The sequence below is a fragment of the Coregonus lavaretus genome (genome assembly GCF_964263955.1).
Source record: "Coregonus lavaretus genome assembly, chromosome: 18".
Lineage (NCBI taxonomy): Eukaryota > Metazoa > Chordata > Actinopteri > Salmoniformes > Salmonidae > Coregonus > Coregonus lavaretus.
Window position 1 is genome coordinate 30,723,772 of NC_140005.1, and position 21,702 is coordinate 30,745,473.

Here is a 21,702-nt window from a genome sequence, read left to right on the forward strand (position 1 = left end):
TTTTTTTCCAACAAATACACTTTCGCCCTCAATGGATAGTGGTCGCTGTCCACGGTTCTGAAACACATCAGTGTGCTGTTGAATTGGCGCCTTTTCCTAGACCATGTTGCTATGTGCATAATAGCAAAGTTAACCAGCATATTGGTTTTGAGAACAATCCTGCGGAGGCAGCAGCATGTCCAGGAGTTTCACCCCATTGTAATGATCAGTGGTTTCAAGTTTGTATCCATAAATTTTTTGACAAGCTGATCATAACTAAAAAGAAAATACTTCTGCCTTTCCCGCTGTGTAAACACATTGCAAATAGGCTCGCGATAACTCCTGACAAAGTTGGGTAGCTGATGCCTTTTGGATGTTTTTTTTTGGTGCAGTTCCGGACCGGCCTTGATTTCCACATCCACGGACATTGGTTTTTGGTCCAATCATAGACCTCATCGTCCGGTCCGGATCAAATCTGAACCAATCATAGATGTTTATGTTTGTTTCAGATTTAGTCCTTCTGGACCAGCATTGATTTGGTCCAAACCTAGACATCTATGAATGACTTCTTTTCAACTTTCATTCAGATCCAAAAATTAGCCTGATTTGAACATCTGTAAAAAAAAATATATATATATATATTTTCAACATCTTTAAAATACGTCTTTTCAACATCAGGAAAATAAATATTTTCAACTTTCATTAAGAACCGAAAATCAACCTGATTTCATCGCTGTGAAAATATATATTTTTCAACGTCCAGAAAATATTCCTTTTCAGCGTCCTGGAAAATATATATTTTAAACATATGGAAAATACCTTTTCACCTTTCATTCAGAAACTAAATTGAAACTAACTTCAACGTCTGGAAAATACTTATTTTAGTTGTCTTTTCAACGTCATTTTGCTTACTTGGGACAATTGTAGTTTTGCGGGGCGGTGGCATTTTTTGGTCTCACCTATGGCGGCAGAAAGGCAAAGACCGGCCCTGGCTATAGGTCAGGCCCTATTGTGCGCTATTCGGACGGTATTACTTTTACTGGGGGAGGTCGGGTAATGTAATTATGTGCACGAGCACAAAACACCACATCTGTAATTTCAGTCCCGTCCGAATCTGCCATGTCAGTCATTTTTACATGGCAGGAGAGTAACAATTCCAGCCAGAATAACCTTCCGGTTTTTGGGGAACTCCAAGCTCCTCTGATAATACTAGTCCCGTGCGAATCGACATCCCTGTGTTTTGAGATAAATGTCTGAGTTTGACAGGTGTTGCTTGCGGTTTGCGCAAGAAAACAATGACTGATTGGATGTGCTGTGGCTAAGCTATATATGAATGGCCTACATGTAGCCTGTCAACTTTCACAGTGAATGCTTTCGTTTATATGTTTTGTGCGTATGAATTGAATATTGCCAAATGCATCAGTAACAAATATTGAGACTATTTAATGCAACCCTTGCTATTAATAGATTGCAAAGCAGCAGCATACAACTGACCTAAACGTTTGGAAATGATAAGTTAACGTTCTCATCCATAGCCTTAAAATGCATCTCATGTGCAATTGCACTGTTTAGCTCACAATCTGAAGGCTGGGGGGCATTTAGGACGTACAGCAGATCGCTAAAATATCCTAATGATTATGATCACACTTCCTCAATTCAAATATTATGGTGACACTATAGGAAAGTGGTTTGGTATGGTTTAGAAACTTGGGAACCAAGCTGGAGTTATCAGTGTGGCCCCATCACCTGGAAATGTTGAAATACTGTTTCTTCATGCCTAGAATAAAAACCTCCAGGGGGCAGTTCGGAAAAAGTTAATCCCGTCCGAATCATCCTCTGGAATAACGGAAATTCTGGAGTAATAATTACATAACCAACATTCTCTAGTAATACTTGATGTTCTGTGGTGGTTGCTGCAGCAGGTAGGAGAGTGAGAGAACGGGTGCTAGTTACACAGTCACTCGCTGTCAATCAAATCAATTGCTGGTCAGACTCCCTCTAGTCATTTGTGTGTCCTAATTATTTAATCAAATCTCAGTGAATATAGTTGATTTGATTAAAACACATAGGATGTGTCAATATATGGAAGAATACAAGTTTAAAAATGTCTCCCAATTGATTGGTTGAAAGATCAGACGATGCTTGGTCAACCAAGATTATTTTTTTGTCAGTGGCAGCCCTGCTCGTGTGCCATGGAAAAAAGATATATATTTGTGACCGCTCAACCCAAAAAATATCTGGCGACCAACAGCCTATCGACCAAACAATCGACCAGTCGACTAAATGTGGTCAGCCCTAATTCCTAGTTAGAGTAGCTGTGTCAGTTGTTGCCAGTATAGATGTTGTAAAATGACAACTTTGTCTCCCCCCTTTAGGTGGAGAACTCCACCCTCAACTCCCAGAGTGCATCTCTCATGGCACAGAATGCTGTGCTGCAGGGCCAGGTGGGGGCACTGGAGAGTGAGTCAGAGGCGTGGCAGCGGCAGCGGGAGGAGGCGCGGGTGGGCAGGGAGAGCGTGCTGCTGGATCACGAGCGCCTGCTGAGTGTGCATGAGAGACAGGCAGCGGAGTACGAGCAGCTCATCGCCCAACACGCCACCCTGAAGGGCAACCAGAGAGCTCTGGAGCAAGAGCACCGCACACTGGAGAACAAGTGGGTCACACACATGGAACGCACACAGGGGTTACACAAACCACCGGGCACACACACACCAAGTGGTCATACCCTAAGGCAGGGCTATTCAACTATATTTTTACGGGGGCCATATGTAAAAAAATTGATTAATTGCAGGGGGGCCGGACATTTTCCACATGCAATTATTCTTCAGAGCTGTATAAAAAACAACCAAGTTAAAAAGAGAAGAGGCCAAAACTAGCGGCTTAGAATTTCTTTAGAAGTCTAGACAAGATAATAAAGTGACTAAACGCATAAGCAAGCGGGGATACACAGACGCCTAGACTGCTAAAAACAACATGGGAGCTTTGATAGCAAGTAAAATGACTATCTAATAGAGAGAGAAAAATGCCCCCACCAATAAATCACTTTTCTTAAAATTAAATGTTGCTTAAAGTAATTAGGAAAGAAGTGGAGGGTGCTCAACTTGCGTGAGTCAAGGTGCAACTGAAAATTTGTATCATCGTTGAAAAGTCGCTGCTCACCATTTTTATTTTATTTAAATAACTATTAAAAGTTATTTCTATGTGAATTTGGTCGGGTCGCCCAGAAAGTTACATATTGCAGATTTAAAAGTAATTAGGTCATTTTAAAATCATCTGAAAACTAAGCATCTTAATAAATAACAAAAATCAGCTAATGCCAAATTCCAGTCTGAAGGAAGTATGCTTTGAATTCATTTCCCTCAGTCATTAGGTGTGTTTTTTGTCACACACAACGAGTCCTTGTGAGTATCAGAGAGGGAAACAGGAGGCATGTACTTGTTCCTTAGAGTCTTAGCTTTCAGAAATGGGGTCATAACATTTTGTGGCTAAAACTGTTCAAACGCTAGAGCCAAATTCATATGAAGAAAAAAGAACCAACATGCTGCTAGAAATCACACTATAGACAACCACCATAGTGCTTGTCATTTTGGCGGGGATGTTTTTGCAGATCTTTTATTAATGTTCAGAATTTATCCAAGGGCCAGTCTAAATTAATAAACAGGCGGGATAAATAAAGGGGTCATATTCTCCAAAGAGGTCAACTACGATGGTTACACATACGTGTCATAAACCACAGCTTCACACCTCACACACACACACACCAAGTGATTGCACACACACACCAAGTGATTGCACACACAGAGGAGTCCGCAATGGGTCATACACACCAAGGGGTCAACTACCATGGTCACACATACACTCACCAAGAGGTCACACTGAGAAGGTGTAATTGAAAAAGGTCAGATTAGTTTTTTGAAATTATTATTATTACAGAGTGGTCATATTACACTCGTTCATGTCCATGTCATGTGTATTGACCTTGGTGTGTCTGCGTAAAATATCAAGTTGTTACATGTCATCGAGAGAACTGTGTTAATATATTTCCTTGAAGTTAATTTTCCAATAACAGAGTTCCTCTTTTGAAAAGCCACATATAAACAGCCGTATGTTAGTGAAAGTATGTCCTTCCAGACTGGCTTGGCTCTGGGACATTGAGAGACCGACCTAAGGAAGTGACCTAGGGGATGTGTTGTGTGCCCTTCCTACCTCTCCCCTTCTCTCTCCTGACTGCTCCATGGCACCGGGCTGGAACAGTACAGTAGTAACAGGCTGGGTCTGATTTCACTCAGACACCCTGGCTGGAGCTGGAGCTGGGAGAGACTGCTGACACAGCAACGGTCGGGTTGGGTGGAGACAGGTAGCCTATCATTAGGGCTAGGGAGGGACAGGGCAACTGTAGTTAACATCAGAACTGTGACTGTTCAATAACTCTGGGAGACTAGTTTCATTCCGTTGGTATTCAGATAGGGGTTTTGGATGTCAGTGGAGTTCTTCTAGTCTACTGCCTTTATTGTTTTGCAGTGGAACCTTATAACCTGTACTGCTCCAGGCCAGGTCACTCCTTAAGGGAGGGTCGGATTGCGACACGGGTCACAAGTACATTACTCCTTTAACTATGGAGACTGTGTTCTCTTGTTTGTTTGCTGCGGTTATATTTAGACTTGGTTATTTTATGTACGTATATCACAACACAAACACCATACACTCTTGTATTCCCACTGTCCCGTACTGGAAAATGTGTCCTATTGTGAAGCTTACCATCACGTCAGTCTAAAGGTAGTGATGTGAGAGGCACCGTGACGTGCAGCCAGACTGATCTGGCTAACTAAAATCTCTCCTTCTCTACTTCTCTCCTTTATGAATAATGGAGCAGGGTCTCTTGGGGCCCGGGTTGAGGCCCAGGGATTAGAAGAGTCTGCCTGCTGTACCGTCAAGGACCTAATCAGCTGGAATATCAGCTGTTCCATGTATGCCTCAAAGGACTGGGTTGTGTTCATTAGGGTACACCTTAGATTTTTATTTTGAAAAATGTTTTTCAACAGAACTAAAACGAGCGGTTTGTCCCTCCCTTTTCCAGTCCTTTTCTTCCATTTGAAAGAATCAATACGACCCTGATGGGATTGCTTTGATCTGTGATCGTGGCAGCTCTTTGAACACACCACCACATACCATGGGCGTTCAATACTTTTCCAACCAACTCTTGTCGGACCCAGTATCGATATTCTTCTTTCGGTGGTAATAGGAATCTATATGGGATGGGATTGCCATGGCCTATTTTAGATGTAACACAATACAAAACCTGGGGACAGTTAACTAGGCACCATACAGTGCCTTGCAAAAGTATTCAGACCCCTTGGATTTTTTCAAATATTATTGTGTTACAAAGTGGGATTAAAATAGATTTAATTGTCATTTTTTGTCAACAATGTACACAATACTCTGTCGAAGTGAAATATATATATGTGTGTGTGTATATATATGTGTGTGTGTGTGTGTATATATATATATATATATATATATATATATATATATATATATATATATATATATATATATATATATATATATATATATATATATATATATATATATATATATTATACAGTGGGGGAAAAAAGTATTTAGTCAGCCACCAATTGTGCAAGTTCTCCCACTAAAAAAGATGAGCGAGGCCTGTCATTTTCATCATAGGTACACGTCAACTATGACAGACAAAATGAGGAAAAAAAATCCAGAAAATCACATTGTAGGATTTTTTATGAATTTATTTGCAAATTATGGTGGAAAATAAGTATTTAGTCAATAACAAAAGTTTCTCAATACTTTGTTATATACCCTTTGTTGGCAATGACACAGGTCAAACGTTTTCTGTAAGTCTTCACAAGGTTTTCACACACTGTTGCTGGTATTTTGGCCCATTCCTCCATGCAGATCTCCTCTAGAGCAGTGATGTTTTGGGGCTGTCGCTGGGCAACACGGACTTTCAACTCCCTCCAAAGATTTTCTATGGGGTTGAGATCTGGAGACTGGCTAGGTCACTCCAGGACCTTGAAATGCTTCTTAGGAAGCCACTCCTTCGTTGCCCGGGCGGTGTGTTTGGGATCATTGTCATGCTGAAAGACCCAGCCACGTTTCATCTTCAATGCCCTTGCTGATGGAAGGAGGTTTTCACTCAAAATCTCACGATACATGGCCCCATTCATTCTTTCCTTTACACGGATCAGTCATCCTGGTCCCTTTGCAGAAAAACAGTCCCAAAGCATGATGTTTCCACCCCCATGCTTCACAGTAGGTATGGTGTTCTTTGGATGCAACTCAGCATTCTTTGTCCTCCAAACACGACGAGTTGAGTTTTTACCAAAAAGTTATATTTTGGTTTCATCTGACCATATGACATTCTCCCAATCCTCTTCTGGATCATCCAAATGCACTCTAGCAAACTTCAGACGGGCCTGGACATGTACTGGCTTAAGCAGGGGGACACGTCTGGCACTGCAGGATTTGAGTCCCTGGCGGCGTAGTGTGTTACTGATGGTAGGCTTTGTTACTTTGGTCCCAGCTCTCTGCAGGTCATTCACTAGGTCCCCCCCGTGTGGTTCTGGGATTTTTGCTCACCGTTCTTGTGATCATTTTGACCCCACGGGGTGAGATCTTGCGTGGAGCCCCAGATCGAGGGAGATTATCAGTGGTCTTGTATGTCTTCCATTTCCTAATAATTGCTCCCACAGTTGATTTCTTCAAACCAAGCTGCTTACCTATTGCAGATTCAGTCTTCCCAGCCTGGTGCAGGTTTACAATTTTGTTTCTGGTGTCCTTTGACAGCTCTTTGGTCTTGGCCATAGTGGAGTTTGGAGTGTGACTGTTTGAGGTTGTGGACAGGTGTCTTTTATACTGATAACAAGTTCAAACAGGTGCCATTAATACAGGTAACGAGTGGAGGACAGAGGAGCCTCTTAAAGAAGAAGTTACAGGTCTGTGAGAGCCAGAAATCTTGCTTGTTTGTAGGTGACCAAATACTTATTTTCCACCATAATTTGCAAATAAATTCATAAAAAATCCTACAATGTGATTTTCTGGATTTTTTTTCTCAATTTGTCTGTCATAGTTGACGTGTACCGGCCTCTCTCTCATCTTTTTAAGTGGGAAAACTTGCACAATTGGTGGCTGACTAAATACTTTTTTCCCCCACTGTGTGTGTATGTATGTATGTATGTATGTATGTATGTATGTAGGTAGGTAGGTAGGTAGGTAGGTAGGTAGGTAGGTACGCACACACAGTGGGGAGAACAAGTATTTGATACACTGCCGATTTTGCAGGTTTTCCTACTTACAAAGCATGTAGAGGTCTGTAATTTTTATCATAGGTACACTTCAACTGTGAGAGACGGAATCTAATACAAAAATCCAGAAAATCACATTGTATGATTTTTAAGTAATTAATTTGCATTTTATTGCATGACATAAGTATTTGATACATCAGAAAAGCAGAGATTAATATTTGGTACAGAAACCTTTGTTTGCAATTACAGAGATCATACGTTTCCTGTAGGTCTTGACCAGGTTTGCACACACTGCAGCAGGGATTTTGGCCCACTCCTCCATACAGACCTTCTCCTGATCCTTCAGGTTGCGGGGCTGTCGCTGGGCAATACGGACTTTCAGCTCCCTCCAAATATTTTCTATTGGGTTCAGGTCTGGAGACTGGCTAGGCCACTCCAGGACCTTGAGATGCTTCTTACGGAGCCACTCCTTAGTTGCCCTGGCTGTGTGTTTCGGGTCGTTGGCATGCTGGAAGACCCAGCCACGTTTCATCTTCAATGCCTTTGCTGATGGAAGGAGGTTGTTGGCCAAGATCTCGCGATACATGGCCCCATCCATCCTCCCCTCAATACGGTGCAGTCGTCCTGTCCCCTTTGCAGAAAAGCATCCCCAAAGAATGATGTTTCCACCTCCATGCTTCACAGTTGGGATGGTGTTCTTGGGGTTGTACTCATCCTCCTTCTTCCTCCAAACACGGCGAGTGGAGTTTAGACCAAAAAGCTCTATTTTTGTCTCATCAGACCACATGACCTTCTCCCATTCCTCCTCTGGATCATCCAGATGGTCATTGGCAAACTTCAGACGGGCCTGGACATGCGCTGGCTTGAGCAGGTGGACCTTGCATGCTCTGCAGGATTTTAATCCATGACGGCGTAGTATGTTACTAATGGTTTTCTTTGAGACTGTGGTCCCAGCTCTCTTCAGGTCATTGACCAGGTCCTGCTGTGTAGTTCTGGGCTGATCCCTCACCTTCCTCATGATCATTGATGCCCCCCGAGGTGAGATCTTGCATGGAGCCCCAGACCGAGGGTGATTGACCGTCATCTTGAACTTCTTCTATTTTCTAATAATTGCGCAGTTGTTGCCTTCTCACCAAGCTACATGCCTATTGTCCTGTAGCCCATCCCAGTCTTGTGCAGGTCTACAATTGTATCCCTGATGTCCTTACACAGCTCTCTGGTCTTGGCCATTGTGGAGAGGTTGGAGTCTGTTTGATTGAGTGTGTGGACAGGTGTCTTTTATACAGGTAACGAGTTCAAACAGGTGCAGTTAATACAAGTAATGAGTGGAGAACAGGAGGGCTTCTTAAAGAAAAACGAACAGGTCTGTGAGAGCCGGAATTCTTACTGGTTGGTAGGTGATCAAATACTTATGTCATACAATAAAATGCAAATTAATTACTTAAAAATCATACAATGTGATTTTATGGATTTTTGATTCCGACTCTCACAGTTGAAGTGTACCTATGATAAAAAATTACAGACCTCTACATACTTTGTAAGTAGGAAAACCTGCAAAATCGGCAGTGTATCAAATACTTGTTATCCCCACTATGTGTGTGTGTGTGTGTGTGTGTATATATTAGTTTTTTTCATTAATAAAATGTTTTAATAACTAGAATATAGTTATTGCATATGTATTTAGGCAAGCCTAAATTCGATCAGATGTAAAATCTGGTTTAACAAATCACGTAATAAGTTATATGGACTCACTCTGTGTGAAATAATAGGTGTTGACATGATTTTTAAATGACTTACCCTTCCTCTGTCCCCCATACATACAACATCTTTAGGTACCTCAGTCAAGTATTGAATTTCAAGCACAGATTCAACTACAAAGGGGAGCTTTTTGAAAGCCTCACAAAGAAGGGCAATGTGATTGGTAGATGGGTAACAATAACATATCAATTATTGAATATCTATAAGCATGATCTAGTTAATAATTATGCTGTGCATTATGTATTAAACCACCCAGACACCTCAAAGATGCAGTCGTCCTTCTGAACCGAGCTGCAGGACAGGAATGAAACTTCTCAAGGATGTTGCCATTGGTGATTTTAAAACAGTTACAGAGTTGAATGACTGATGGGAGAGAACTGAGGATGGATCAATAACATTATAGTGACTCCACAATAATGACCTAAATTACAGAGTGAAAATAACACAAATATACACAAAACAAATATTACAAAACATGCATATTGTATGCAACAAGGAACTAAAGTAATACTGCTAAAAAAAACATGGCAAAGGAATATACTTTTTGGCCTAAATGCAAAGCCCTGTGTATGGGGCAAATCAACACAACACGTCACTGAGTAACTGCTTCTTTGTTTTCAAGCATGGTGGTGGCTGCATCATGGTATGAGTATGCTTGACATCGGCAAATACTGGGGAGTTTTTCAGGGTAAAAAGGAAAAGGGATAGGGCTAAGCAGAGGCAAGATCCTAGAGCAAAACCTGCTTCAGTCTGCTTTACACCAGACACTGGGAGAGGAATTCACTTTTCAGCAGTACAATAACCTTGCTTACCAAGAAGACTGTGAATGTTCCTAAGTGGCCAAGTTACAGTTTTGACTTAAATTTGCTTAAAATACTATGGCAAGACTTGAAAATTGCTGTCTACCCCATGATCCCCAACATCTTGAAGAATTTTGAAAATAATAATTGCCAAATATTGCACAATCCAGGTGTGCAAAGCCATAGAGTCTTACCCAATAATACTCACAGCTGTAATTGCTGCCAAAAGTGTTTCTAACATATATGGACTCAGGGAGCTGAATACTTATGCAACGACTATATTTTATTATTACATTTTTCTTCCACTTGACAATAAAGAGTATTTTGTGTAGATTGTTGACAAAAAAAAGACACTTAAATCTATTTTAATCCCACTTTGTAACACAATAAAATGTGAAGAAAAATCCAAAGGGTCTGAACACTTTTTCAAGGCACTGTATATATGTTTGTGACCTCTGAGGAATATCTGTCTTTAACCCAGTCTCTGTTTCTGTGTCTCTGTCTGTGTGCAGGTACATAGTGCTCCTGAAGCAGAAAGATGCCATGGAGGCACTGGAGTCCACCCTCCAGAAGGAGAGGGGGATTCTAGGAGAGGAGATCCACAAAAACGCCCTAATCCTGGGGGAGAACCAGAGCCTGAGGGGGGAAGTGGACAGGTGAGCTCAGTCAGCACAGCAGCACCTGTATACAACACCACCTACCTACTCCAGCTTTTAAAAGCACCACATAGAGAACAGTCCAAGAACAGCCTGACACTGGTACCCTCTGGTGGTTACATACTGTAATGGCTGTTTCTCACTATCTTTCTCCATCTACACACACTTGGCCATGGTTTTTTAACACTACAATTAGTTAAAACTGGCTTTTGTTGCCAAGTGGGCAGAAACAAATCAGTATGGCTAAGCTCAACTCTCAGCAGAAATCTAACTAAATGAACTAACTACAAAACTGACTAGCTGACCCTAAAATTGGTATTTTTAAGATTAATTTGTTTTGCAAAGCACCAGGACCTCATGTCTCTCCATACTGTCTCTCCACATCCTCTGTAGGTTGACCCAGACACATACCCAGCTGCGTGCGGAGTATGATGGGCTGCAGGTGCAGACCAAGGAGCTGAAGACCAGTCTGAATGGAGCTCAGCTGGAGGTGAACCGCTGGCAGGCCAGATATGACTCAATGAAGGAGCAGCACCAGGGCCTGGACATCTCCATGACCAAGCTGGACAACCACTGTGAGGTACATAGACCACTGAAAGACCACTCCAGGGCCTCGATGAGCTACTGCACAGGGGACTGTCTATGGGTTTTCCATAATCGATAATCAACTCATCTCTATTCCTCTCTATGATGTGTGCTGTCCCAGTTGCTGACTCGTCTGAAGGGGAACCTGGAGGAGGAGAACCACCACCTGCTGAGTCAGATCCAGATGTTGAGCCAGCAGAACCAGACCCTGCTGGAGAGAACCATGGAGAGCAAGGAGCTCTACCACGAAGAGCAGAAACAGTATATGTGAGTATGGCGTTGTGAGAGTGTGTGTGTACGTGCACGTGCGGGTATATAGCGGGAGAGATTTTCTACTGGAATTTGATTAGTTGAATGTCATAAATATATCTAATAAATCCTGTGTTTCCAGTGACAAGTTGAACTCACTCCGGAGGCAAAAAGAGAAACTGGAGGAGAAGATCATGGATCAGTACAAGTTTTATGATCCAACCCCTAAAAAGTAGGTTTTGTTACATTTTACTTTCTAATCTAAGTCAATGGAATAGGATGACAAATGGATGCATTAGCAAGCCCTAGGTCCCTGAATTGTTCCTGGTTAGGTCACATGGTCAGTAAACCCTCCTGACCCTAGCTATGCCACTTGTGGAGAGTTCCCCAAGCAGGGAAAGAGAGCTTACTTTGTGGGCCCTAGAGCATACAGTGGGGAGAACAAGTATTTGATACACTGCCGATTTTGCAGGTTTTCCTACTTACAAAGCATGTAGAGGTCTGTAATTTTTATCATAGGTACACTTTAACTGTGAGAGACGGAATCTAAAACAAAAATCCAGAAAATCACATTGTATGATTTTTAAGTAATTAATTTGCATTTTATTGCATGACATAAGTATTTGATACATCAGAAAAGCAGAACCTAATATTTGGTACAGAAACCTTTGTTTGCAATTACAGAGATCATATGTTTCCTGTAGGTCTTGACCAGATTTGCACACACTGCAGCAGGGATTTTGGCCCACTCCTCCATACAGACCTTCTCCAGATCCTTCAGGTTTCGGGGCTGTCGCTGGGCAATACGGACTTTCAGCTCCCTCCAAATATTTTCTATTGGGTTCAGGTCTGGAGACTGGCTAGGCCACTCCAGGACCTTGAGATGCTTCTTACGGAGCCACTCCTTAGTTGCCCTGGCTGTGTGTTTCGTGTCATTGTCATGCTGGAAGACCCAGCCACGACCCATCTTCAATGCTCTTACTGAGGGAAGGAGGTTGTTGGCCAAGATCTCGCGATACATGGCCCCATCCATCCTCCCCTCAATACGGTGCAGTCGTCCTGTCCCCTTTGCAGAAAAGCATCCCCAAAGAATGATGTTTCCACCTCCATGCTTCACGGTTGGGATGGTGTTCTATTTTTGTCTCATCAGACCACATGACCTTCTCCCATTCCTCCTCTGGATCATCCAGATGGTCATTGGCAAACTTCAGACGGGCCTGGACATGCGCTGGCTTGAGCAGGGGGACCTTGCGTGCACTGCAGGATTTTAATCCATGACGGCGTAGTGTGTTACTAATGGTTTTCTTTGAGACTGTGGTCCCAGCTCTCTTCAGGTCATTGACCAGGTCCTGCTGTGTAGTTCTGGGCTGATCCTTCACCTTCCTCATGATCATTGATGCCCCACTAGGTGAGATCTTGCATGGAGCCCCAGACCGAGGGTGATTGACCGTCATCTTGAACTTCTTCCATTTTCTAATAATTGCGCCAACAGTTGTTACCTTCTCACCAAGCTGCTTGCCTATTGTCCTGTAGCCCATCCCAGCCTTGTGCAGGTCTACAATTTTATCCCTGATGTCCTTACACAGCTCTCTGGTCTTGGCCATTGTGGAGAGGTTGGAGTCTGTTTGATTGAGTGTGTGGACAGGTGTCTTTTATACAGGTAACGAGTTCAAACAGGTGCAGTTAATACAGGTAATGAGTGGAGAACAGGAGGGCTTCTTAAAGAAAAACTAACAGGTCTGTGAGAGCCGGAATTCTTACTGGTTGTTAGGTGATCAAATACTTATGTCATGCAATAAAATGCAAATTAATTACTTAAATCATACAATGTGATTTTCTGGATTTTTGTTTTAGATTCCGTCTCTCACAGTTGAAGTGTACCTCTGATAAAAATTACAGACCTCTACATGCTTTGTAAGTAGAAAACCTGCAAAATCGGCAGTGGATCAAATACTTGTTCTCCCCACTGTACATAGACAGGAAATAAATATGACGCAAGTGAAGATGACCTGTGGCCTGAGGATAGATGGATGTCTGAGTGTAACTGTGATTTCCTGTCTGTCAGGAAGAACCACTGGGCCGGGGCCAAGGCCTTGGCCAAATTCATCAAGCCCAAGAACAGACAGGATAGCTCAAGGGAGAGGGTGCGAAGCGCCCCAGACATCCCCCTGCCTGAACCTCCCACCCTGGACTTCCCTGACGTCCCTCCCCCCCTGCCTCCCCCTCCTCTGCCCCCCCGCCAGTCCTGCCTCAGCCTGGACTCTCTGGGGAACCACTCTCAGGAGGAGAACCACCATGGACAGGGGCACTCCCCTACCCTCACCCCCACCCATTCCAGCAGAGGTAAGACGGACACAGGGGGTGGGGGGTAGGTTGGGGATCCAAAGGAAAATGCAGTGTATTTTTGTCTACTCATCCAGAATTGTTCTACTCCTGAATAATGAAAGGTGTAAAGGCCATACAGTGCTACACGTCCTCTTTACCACAAGAGGGAGCTCTAGCTACACAAAATCTCACATTTCCTCCCCTTCCAACTCATCTTGCCTGTTCTTCATTATCTACTAGTTCAATGGGGATCTATTACATGCCTAAACATTTTAATACTTGAACTCTTCTTCTTCTCTGTTGGACTATTTTGGACTCTGTTCATTCATATAATGCATGTAGTTAACTACTTTCTTTCACTCAATCACTCACTCATCTCTCTTTCTCCCCCTTCTCTTTGTCATTGTGTGTATAACATAATCCCCTATCATTCAGCACCCCCAGCCCTGCCAGCGGTACTCCCCATCACAGCAGCCAAGCGGTTTGGCTTTCTGAGGAGTAAGAGCCAGGAGAAAATGAAGGTTCCCAAGATGCCTCTCTCACGGCATTCTCTCTCTAGACAACTTCGCTTCTGGTCCTCTTCTGACATCCCCACCTGCACCACCGAGCCCCTCTTGCCCATCATTGGACAGTTCTAATACCACCACCATCATCTTCGTCATTTTCATCTTCACTCACTCCTCTTCACTCACCCCCCTTTTTTAATCTGCAACATCTTTACTTTTTGGCCCTCTGTTATAATTTCCTTACAGAAAACCGAGCTCTTAATGCACACATATACACATTTATAGAGCTTTCCTCCCATCACAACATACCCTATCACACATACCAACACACACAAACTGAACTCTGAACTGAACCGTTTGAGGCCTCTAGCCTCATACTCTGAACACTCGACTCTGGCTAGACCCTGCAGTAAGTAGCCTTGTTTTGGATTAGAGCCATCCTTTACTGCAGCCAGCAGCTTTGCCTCGCTCTGTGAGAATGAGATATGTGTGTCACCTGATATGTTTAATCATTTAAAGTGGGCAACTGAAGAGCGACGACACCAGCCCAATAAAGGCAGTTACTCTGTCTGCTGTGTCTCTTTGTCTGGCAGCCGGTATAAATCTCATGTTGCACATGGATGGAGGAATGATGAGGGGAGAACTTCATACAGGGGCAATCTGCAATATTTACTGCTGTTTGAAGGATTGTGCTTTTAATCCCAGGGTGATAGAAATAACATTTTGGGGAGTGATGTGTGCACATGCTGTCTGTGCTGCCTGTGTGTTAGCCTGTGTCACGTTGCTGATAATATCAATGCCTCCAGCTAGCGTCATACTCTCTCTGACTGTCCTTGTCAAACACTCATACGCACCGCAATCTATCCTCCTATCCTTTATTCCATATCCTGTACTCTTATCTCTCTGTCATGCTTTTTAGCCTCACTCTCTGTCCACCTCTTTTCCCTCCACACCATTTGTGTTATCCCTTTGCTCAGCCAAAAAGACAATGGCTGTGCAAAAATACGGAATAACTGTTGTTCTATTGGATCTATTGATGTCTGAGACTACTAACACAGTGATGTTTGCATAAATGACCAATACAATGCTGGGCTAAGTGAGAGAGGGAGCAGGGAATGGAATAAGATGGAAGGTATAGAACCAGACCCTCCCTGAGGCTTTGGCTAGCCAGTAGGCGAGCAGACACCCTGTTGACTGAGACACCACTGTCTGCTAGCCTATCCACACTCTCTCGCTCTCTTTTTTCTCTCTCGCTCGCTCTTTTTCTCTCTCTTTCTTCAGTTAGAATCAGACAGGAAATCGCCAAAGCCTTCACTTCCTATAGAATGTTTTAAGTATAACTTTCAGTGTTCTATTCTATCTCAGCAGGCCAGGGTTCGGTCTGACTGATTTTAAAGGGATTTAGCCTTTTATTCTTTGGTAAAAAGACTGTAATCAGATAGCAACATTGGTAGGTCCAAAATGCATCTAAAAACCATTGGTGTACGTACAGTACCTTGCCATTTGGAAAGTGGTCTGACTGAAGAAATGATAGTTATGAGACTACTGTATATCATTGTGTATTGTAGCAAATGAGCAAACGGAGTCAACTTGTGTCCTTCGAAAGCTTTTGCTGACACTTACCCTTCGCTGCTCTAACACACACTTGTTGTCTACCTGCCCTAACTGTGTCCACTGTCCAGCAGCCTCCAGCTCACCTGCCTCTGCTGTGTCCAGAATGGGGTTGGTTGTTTGTTTGTTTGTTTGGAAGGATGTGGTACCATCATAGATACTAACTGCTCTGTTATTGTACCCCTAGCACTAAACGACAGTGGCGTGTCCCGAGGCAGGGAGCTGTACCGAATTCCAGGGGGCAGCAGTGAGAGTGTCAATGGCACAGAGGAGCTGTACGCCAGAAGGAGAGGTGTGGAGCTAGGGGGGGCTGCTGCTCACTCTACCCTTGCCAACCACACCTCCACTTCAGGCCTGACATCCAACTCAAGCTCCAGGCCTGGACACAGACCCAAAGGTACAGTAGGCCCAATGCCCATTTACTGAATAGCTGCCATCTTCAATGTGACGATGTCATGATGTAGTATAGGCCTGCAGTATGTTCTTTCTATGAAACAACACATTTGCTTCAGTCTCTTCTTAAAGTCAGTATCCAAGTTTCCATCCTCAGTTTTTAAGTAAAGTCATTCTGTTTAAAAATAAATCAAGACAGGTGTGATGGAAAAACGATGTGTCTGTACAATTTCATAAATGTTGACAGACAATGTGTTTGTTCGACATGGTGGGATCTTTTTGTGTCGGTAAAATGTATTATGCGGTGGAAAGTCCTTTATGCCAATGATATAATAAACCAGCATATCGAAGTAAACTTGGAGTCACGCAATGATATGCTATATTGTACTATCACAGCAACGTGGAAAAGTGTTGCGTTTATAGGCAGATTAAATAAGTTATGATAAACTTCATGGAGGTTAACTGATGGACGTTGATGAGCTTGATGCAAATTTCCAATAAATATCGAGGGTATTATTTGAATGCTGGTGACATGATGATCGATGCTTGGCTGCCAATTATCAAAGAAACATTAATATTGCTCTTATCCATATCTCATCATAACCTACCCTGTCCACTTTATTAGCGAACTGTTGTCTAGAGAGCATGCTCCAAAACCAGATTGGGAAAGCTTGCAATTTATCGCAACAGTTTTTGTGACAAAAAAAGTTGAAAATGTGATGGAAACCCATTCAATCAATCATATCAATCAAATGTATTTATAAAGCACTTTTTACATCAGCAGATGTCACAAAGTGCTTATACAGAAACCCAGCCTAAAACCCCAAAGAGTGAGCTATGCAGATGTAGAAGCATGATGGCTAGGAAGAACTCCCTAGAAAGGTAGGAACCTAGGAAGAAACCTAGAGAGGAACCAGGCTCTGAGGGGTGGCCAGTCCTCTTCTGGCTGTGCCGGGTGGATATTATAAGAGTACGTGGCCATTAAGGCCAGATCGTTCTTCAAGATGTTCAAACGTTCATAGATGACCAGCAGGGTCAAATAATAATCACAGTGGTTATAGGCAACGGGTCAGCAGCTCAGGAGTAAATGTCAGTTGGCTTTTCATAGCCACGCATTCAGAGGTCGAGACAGCAGGTGCGGTAGAGAGGGAGAGAGAGGGTCGAAACAGCATTGAACTTCCGCTTTCGGTACATGGAAACTTCAGCGCAAAAGTGATTTATTTATGTGCACTACGTTATCACACAGCATTTTATCCACAAGAAGTCAGTTTGATGGAAGCATACCTCTAGTGAGAAAACATGCATATTTTTTTAATGCAGATTTTAGAATATTTGCATGTAAATCTGTCGCCAATTGGAAGGGAACCTATCTAGTGTTCCAGAATAACACCAAACAAGTGATTTTAAATCCCTAATCCCCCAGAATGCATTGGTTACGCAGTGCTGAAGAATCTACACGTCACTCAACTGACCTCTTGGCAGACTATCAGTGTTCAGTGTTTTTATATGGAATAATTCTGCCGTCCTCAGTCAATAATCACGGTCAGGGAACGTTTGTTTACTTTCCTTGAAACCTTGTGTTCCAATCTCAGAACGTTGTCCCATCAACTGGGGAATAGATACACAAACACTTACAGGAAGGAGCCTTGTGGCTCTAGACTACATCATCTTACAGAGCCAGTTGCTACATTATATTATATAGTAGCAACATTTGAATTCAGTATGTAGACATTAAGTGGATTATCTATAGTTTATCTACAGACTGTCAAATAGGGTCGAAGGGTGTGGAGAGACATAAACTTGTCCATTGCCCCTTGTTGTTTTTGCTCGTGTAAAATGCAAATCTGTACTAATTTATGAACTATTCTTGAAAATCAGGCAGCTCACTTCCTACTGTGTGTAAACATGGGGTTTTCCTACAGCTTAGAAATGTCCCCTTAATCGTCCTTAAACACTACTGCCCTTTTAGTGTGCACAGTTCTAGTTGTGAAGTGGGACAGCATCAGTGGGACAGCATCTGAGACAAATGCGTAATGGATGAGTAACTCACTTCCCCCTCCCCTCTCTGTGTGCTCTGTAAGGTTTCATCCATGAGGACGACCCTCTGGTTCACTCCCCTGACGCCCTGTTTGGGAGCAGTGTCCATGGAAACGCAGGTAAAGGACCAGGATGATTGATACATGTTCAGACGGCTGCTGGACCCTTGGGCTCCCTTTCACTCTGTGTCCCTCTCTCTGTTTCATTCTTTCTTGCTCTCTCTTTCTCTCTTTCCCTCCACCATCTCTTTCTCTGCAGGTTATCGACCAGGCTCTGCTGAGCTCAGCCGCAACACCTCCAGCAGCAATTCCCCTGTCAACTGCAAAGGTACAACCAACAACTATGTCTATCTGCAAACCCTGCAAACTACTTCAATAGATGCCATTTTATATTTAACAACCTTTGATTTCTATAACAGATTTGTCGTTATCTTGAGCATGTCTCAGGCCACTATTTTAGCCTGCTTTCTGGTACTATCCCCCACTATGGACTTAAGTCATTTTCAGCAGTTAGTTGAGTAAAAAACAATAGCTCTAATTCTTATTGTCTATTTCTACCTCTCTACCTCCCTCTGTCCATCCAGATTCCCTGGAGCGCCTGCAGGGCCGTTCTGCCAGCCTGTCCAGTGATGACGTAGTGGGCCTTAGACACGACGTGTCCCACTCCCTGTCTCTCCCCCGGAGCTCCACGGTTCCCTACGACACCCATACACACACCCCGACCAAGAGGAGTGCACCCCGGCCGGGCCGCCACCGAACCGCCTCCCCTGGCAGCGATATGGTCACCTTGGAAGAGTTCCTGGAGGAGAGCAACACCCTCTCACCACCCACTGTAAGCACTGACACCACCCACTGTAAGAATAGAGGGATAATGTGTTATAGGGAGATGGATGAAGGGTTTGGGATGTGGATGTACTAGCTTAGTATGGTCAAGCATATACAGTGCATTCGGAAAGTATTCAGACCCCTTTACTTTTTTCCAAATGTTGTTACATTACAGCCTTATTCTAAAATTGATTAAATTGTTTTTTTTCCACCTCATCAATACAATACCCCATAATGACAAACCAAAAACAGGTTTTTAGATAAAAAAAAGTATTACATTTTTTTATAATGAAATGGTATATTTACATAAGTATTCAGACTCTTTACTCAGTACTTTGTTGAAGCACCTTTGGCAGTGATTACAGCCTCGAGTCTTCTTGGGTATGACTCTACAAGCTTGGCACACCTGTATTTGGGGAGTTTCTCCCATTCTTCTCTGCAGATCCTCTCAAGCTCTGTCAGGTTGGATGGGGAGCGTCGCTGCACAGCTATTTTCAAGTCTCCAGAGATGTTCGATTGGGTTCAGGTCCGGGCTCTGGCTGGGCCACTCAAGGAGATTTAGAGACTTGTCCCAAAGCCACTCCTGCGTTTTCTTGGCTGTGTGTTTAGGGTCGTTGTCCTGTTGGAAGGTGAACCTTCGCCCCACTCTGAGGTCCTGAGCAGGTTTTCATCAAGGATCTCTGTACTTTGCTCCATTCATCTTTCCCTCGATCCTGACTAGTCTCCCGCTCTCCACCACCGTGCTCCACCGTAGGGATGGTGCCACGTTTCCTCCAGACGTGACGCGACGCTTGGCATTCAGGCCAAAGAGTTCAATCTTGGTTTCATCTGACCAGAGAATCTTGTTTCTCACGGTCAGAGTCCTTTAGGTGCCTTTTGGCAAACTCCAAGCGGGCTGTCATGTGCCTTTTTACTGAGGAGTGGCTTCCGTCTGGCCACTCTACCATAAAGGCCTGATTGGTGGAGTGCTGCAGAGATGGCTGTCCTTCTGGTTCTCCCATCTCCTCAGAGGAACTCTGGAGCTCTGTCAGAGTGACCATCAGGTTCTTGGTCACCTCCCTGGCCAAGGCCCTTCTCTCCCGATTGCTCAGTTTGACCGGTTGGCCAGCTCTAGGAAGAGTGTTGGTGGTTCCAAACTTCTTCCATTTAAGAATGAAGGCCACTGTGGGGGACCTTCAATGCTGCAGACATTTTTTGGTACCCTTCCCCAGATCTCTGCCTTGACACAATCCTGCCTCGGAGCTCTACGGACAATTCCTTCGACCTCATGGCTTGGTTTTTGCTCTGACATGCACTGTCAACTGTGGGACAGGTGTGCACCTTTCCAAATCATGTCCAATCAATTGAATTTACCACAGGTGTGGACTCCAGTCAAGTTGTAGAAACATCTCAAGGATGATCAATGGAAACAGGATGCACCTGAGCTCAATTTCGAGTCTAATAGCAAAGGGTCTGATTACTTAGGTAAAAAACGCTTTGTCATTATGGGGTATTGTGTGTAGATTGATGAGAAAAAAAGAATATTTAATTGTTTTTAGAATAAGCATATAGTGTCATAGGGAAATGGATGAAAGGTTTGGGAAGGCGTTGTGGCTTCATATAGCCTATTATTTTATTTATTTATTATGATACGTGATCATTTAGTTGGATTTCTCAGCCGACCTAGACTGGCTAGATAGGCTCCCAATAACAGCCTCTAAAATATTAATGGTCTGAATTAAGTTTGTTACGTCTGCAAATGAAGAATACTGAACGGGTCTCTGTAAATCCCCCAGTTTCAGATAATAGGTAAGGTTTCGTTCTGCATTGAGTGATGCTAGGTAAAGCACAGCTCTCCACCCACAGCTCCTCTGACTGGGGCTCTGTATAGGTACCATCAGGGTGATGGATGGGTGGCACTGTCAGGTTTTGGTCATTCACCTCACCTGACTTGACAGGCTTTTGTAGATGAAATGTTGGGATGTGCACACCTACCCACTCTCCATTTACCTCACTTTCTAACGCAAAAACAGTAAATAAAATACTAATCACTTAGTGGGCATGGCAACGGGGGTTCAACACCATACAATGTCAATTTCTTTCTCGCTCTGTCTTTCACTCTCTATCTCTCTTGTTCTCTTCCTACCTCTGTTTTAAAGAATGTAGAGAGATCAATCTGATTGTCTTGCTGCCCTGACTAACCACTTAAAACAGTGTAAAATGGGTTAACACACCTACAGTTTTTGCCTCTAAACCTGACTAAATATGATTGAGAGCTGTTCATGCCTAAACATACTAACATTTACCTTCATCCCAAAGTGGTGTATCAATCAACATCTGAGCAGTGGTGTTACCTCCCATAGTCCCTGTATTTTTAATAGTGCAGACCAAATGAATACTTATTTGTTTATAAAGGCATTTCTTCTTCCTCATTAGATTAGCTTTGTTTTCTCATCGTCTCATTGGCTGTTAGCCCTGTGAGCAGCGGGCTGCTCTGATTGGCTGGCCATTAATTTTATGTCATTTATATAGTGCTGCAGTGAGAGATGTGTATGGCCCCTTGTGTTGTAAACACATTCCCTGATGAATCTGCACCATGGAGGCGTAGGCAGGCAGACACAGGGGCCATATTTCCAGGAGTCTTTATACTGTTTAACAATAGACACAATCTAAACAAGCACTTCTCTGATTGGATCAGTCCTGAGTCCCATGTTGTTGTC

General features: G+C 43.3%; 1 protein-coding gene across 1 annotated transcript in view; it reads left to right on the top strand.

The window, feature by feature from the left end:
• Positions 1-21,702, top strand: part of LOC311146125 (protein Daple-like) — a 78,973-nt gene that overhangs the window by 53,696 nt on the left and 3,575 nt on the right. Inside the window, exons 22-31 of the mRNA XM_084182600.1 lie at positions 2,355-2,632; positions 10,330-10,473; positions 10,867-11,053; positions 11,180-11,325; positions 11,450-11,539; positions 13,373-13,650; positions 15,937-16,146; positions 18,224-18,298; positions 18,438-18,506; positions 18,763-19,010. Of these exons, the coding sequence (XP_084038726.1) occupies positions 2,355-2,632; positions 10,330-10,473; positions 10,867-11,053; positions 11,180-11,325; positions 11,450-11,539; positions 13,373-13,650; positions 15,937-16,146; positions 18,224-18,298; positions 18,438-18,506; positions 18,763-19,010 (1,725 nt within the window). The remainder of the gene's footprint in view (positions 1-2,354; positions 2,633-10,329; positions 10,474-10,866; positions 11,054-11,179; positions 11,326-11,449; positions 11,540-13,372; positions 13,651-15,936; positions 16,147-18,223; positions 18,299-18,437; positions 18,507-18,762; positions 19,011-21,702) is intronic.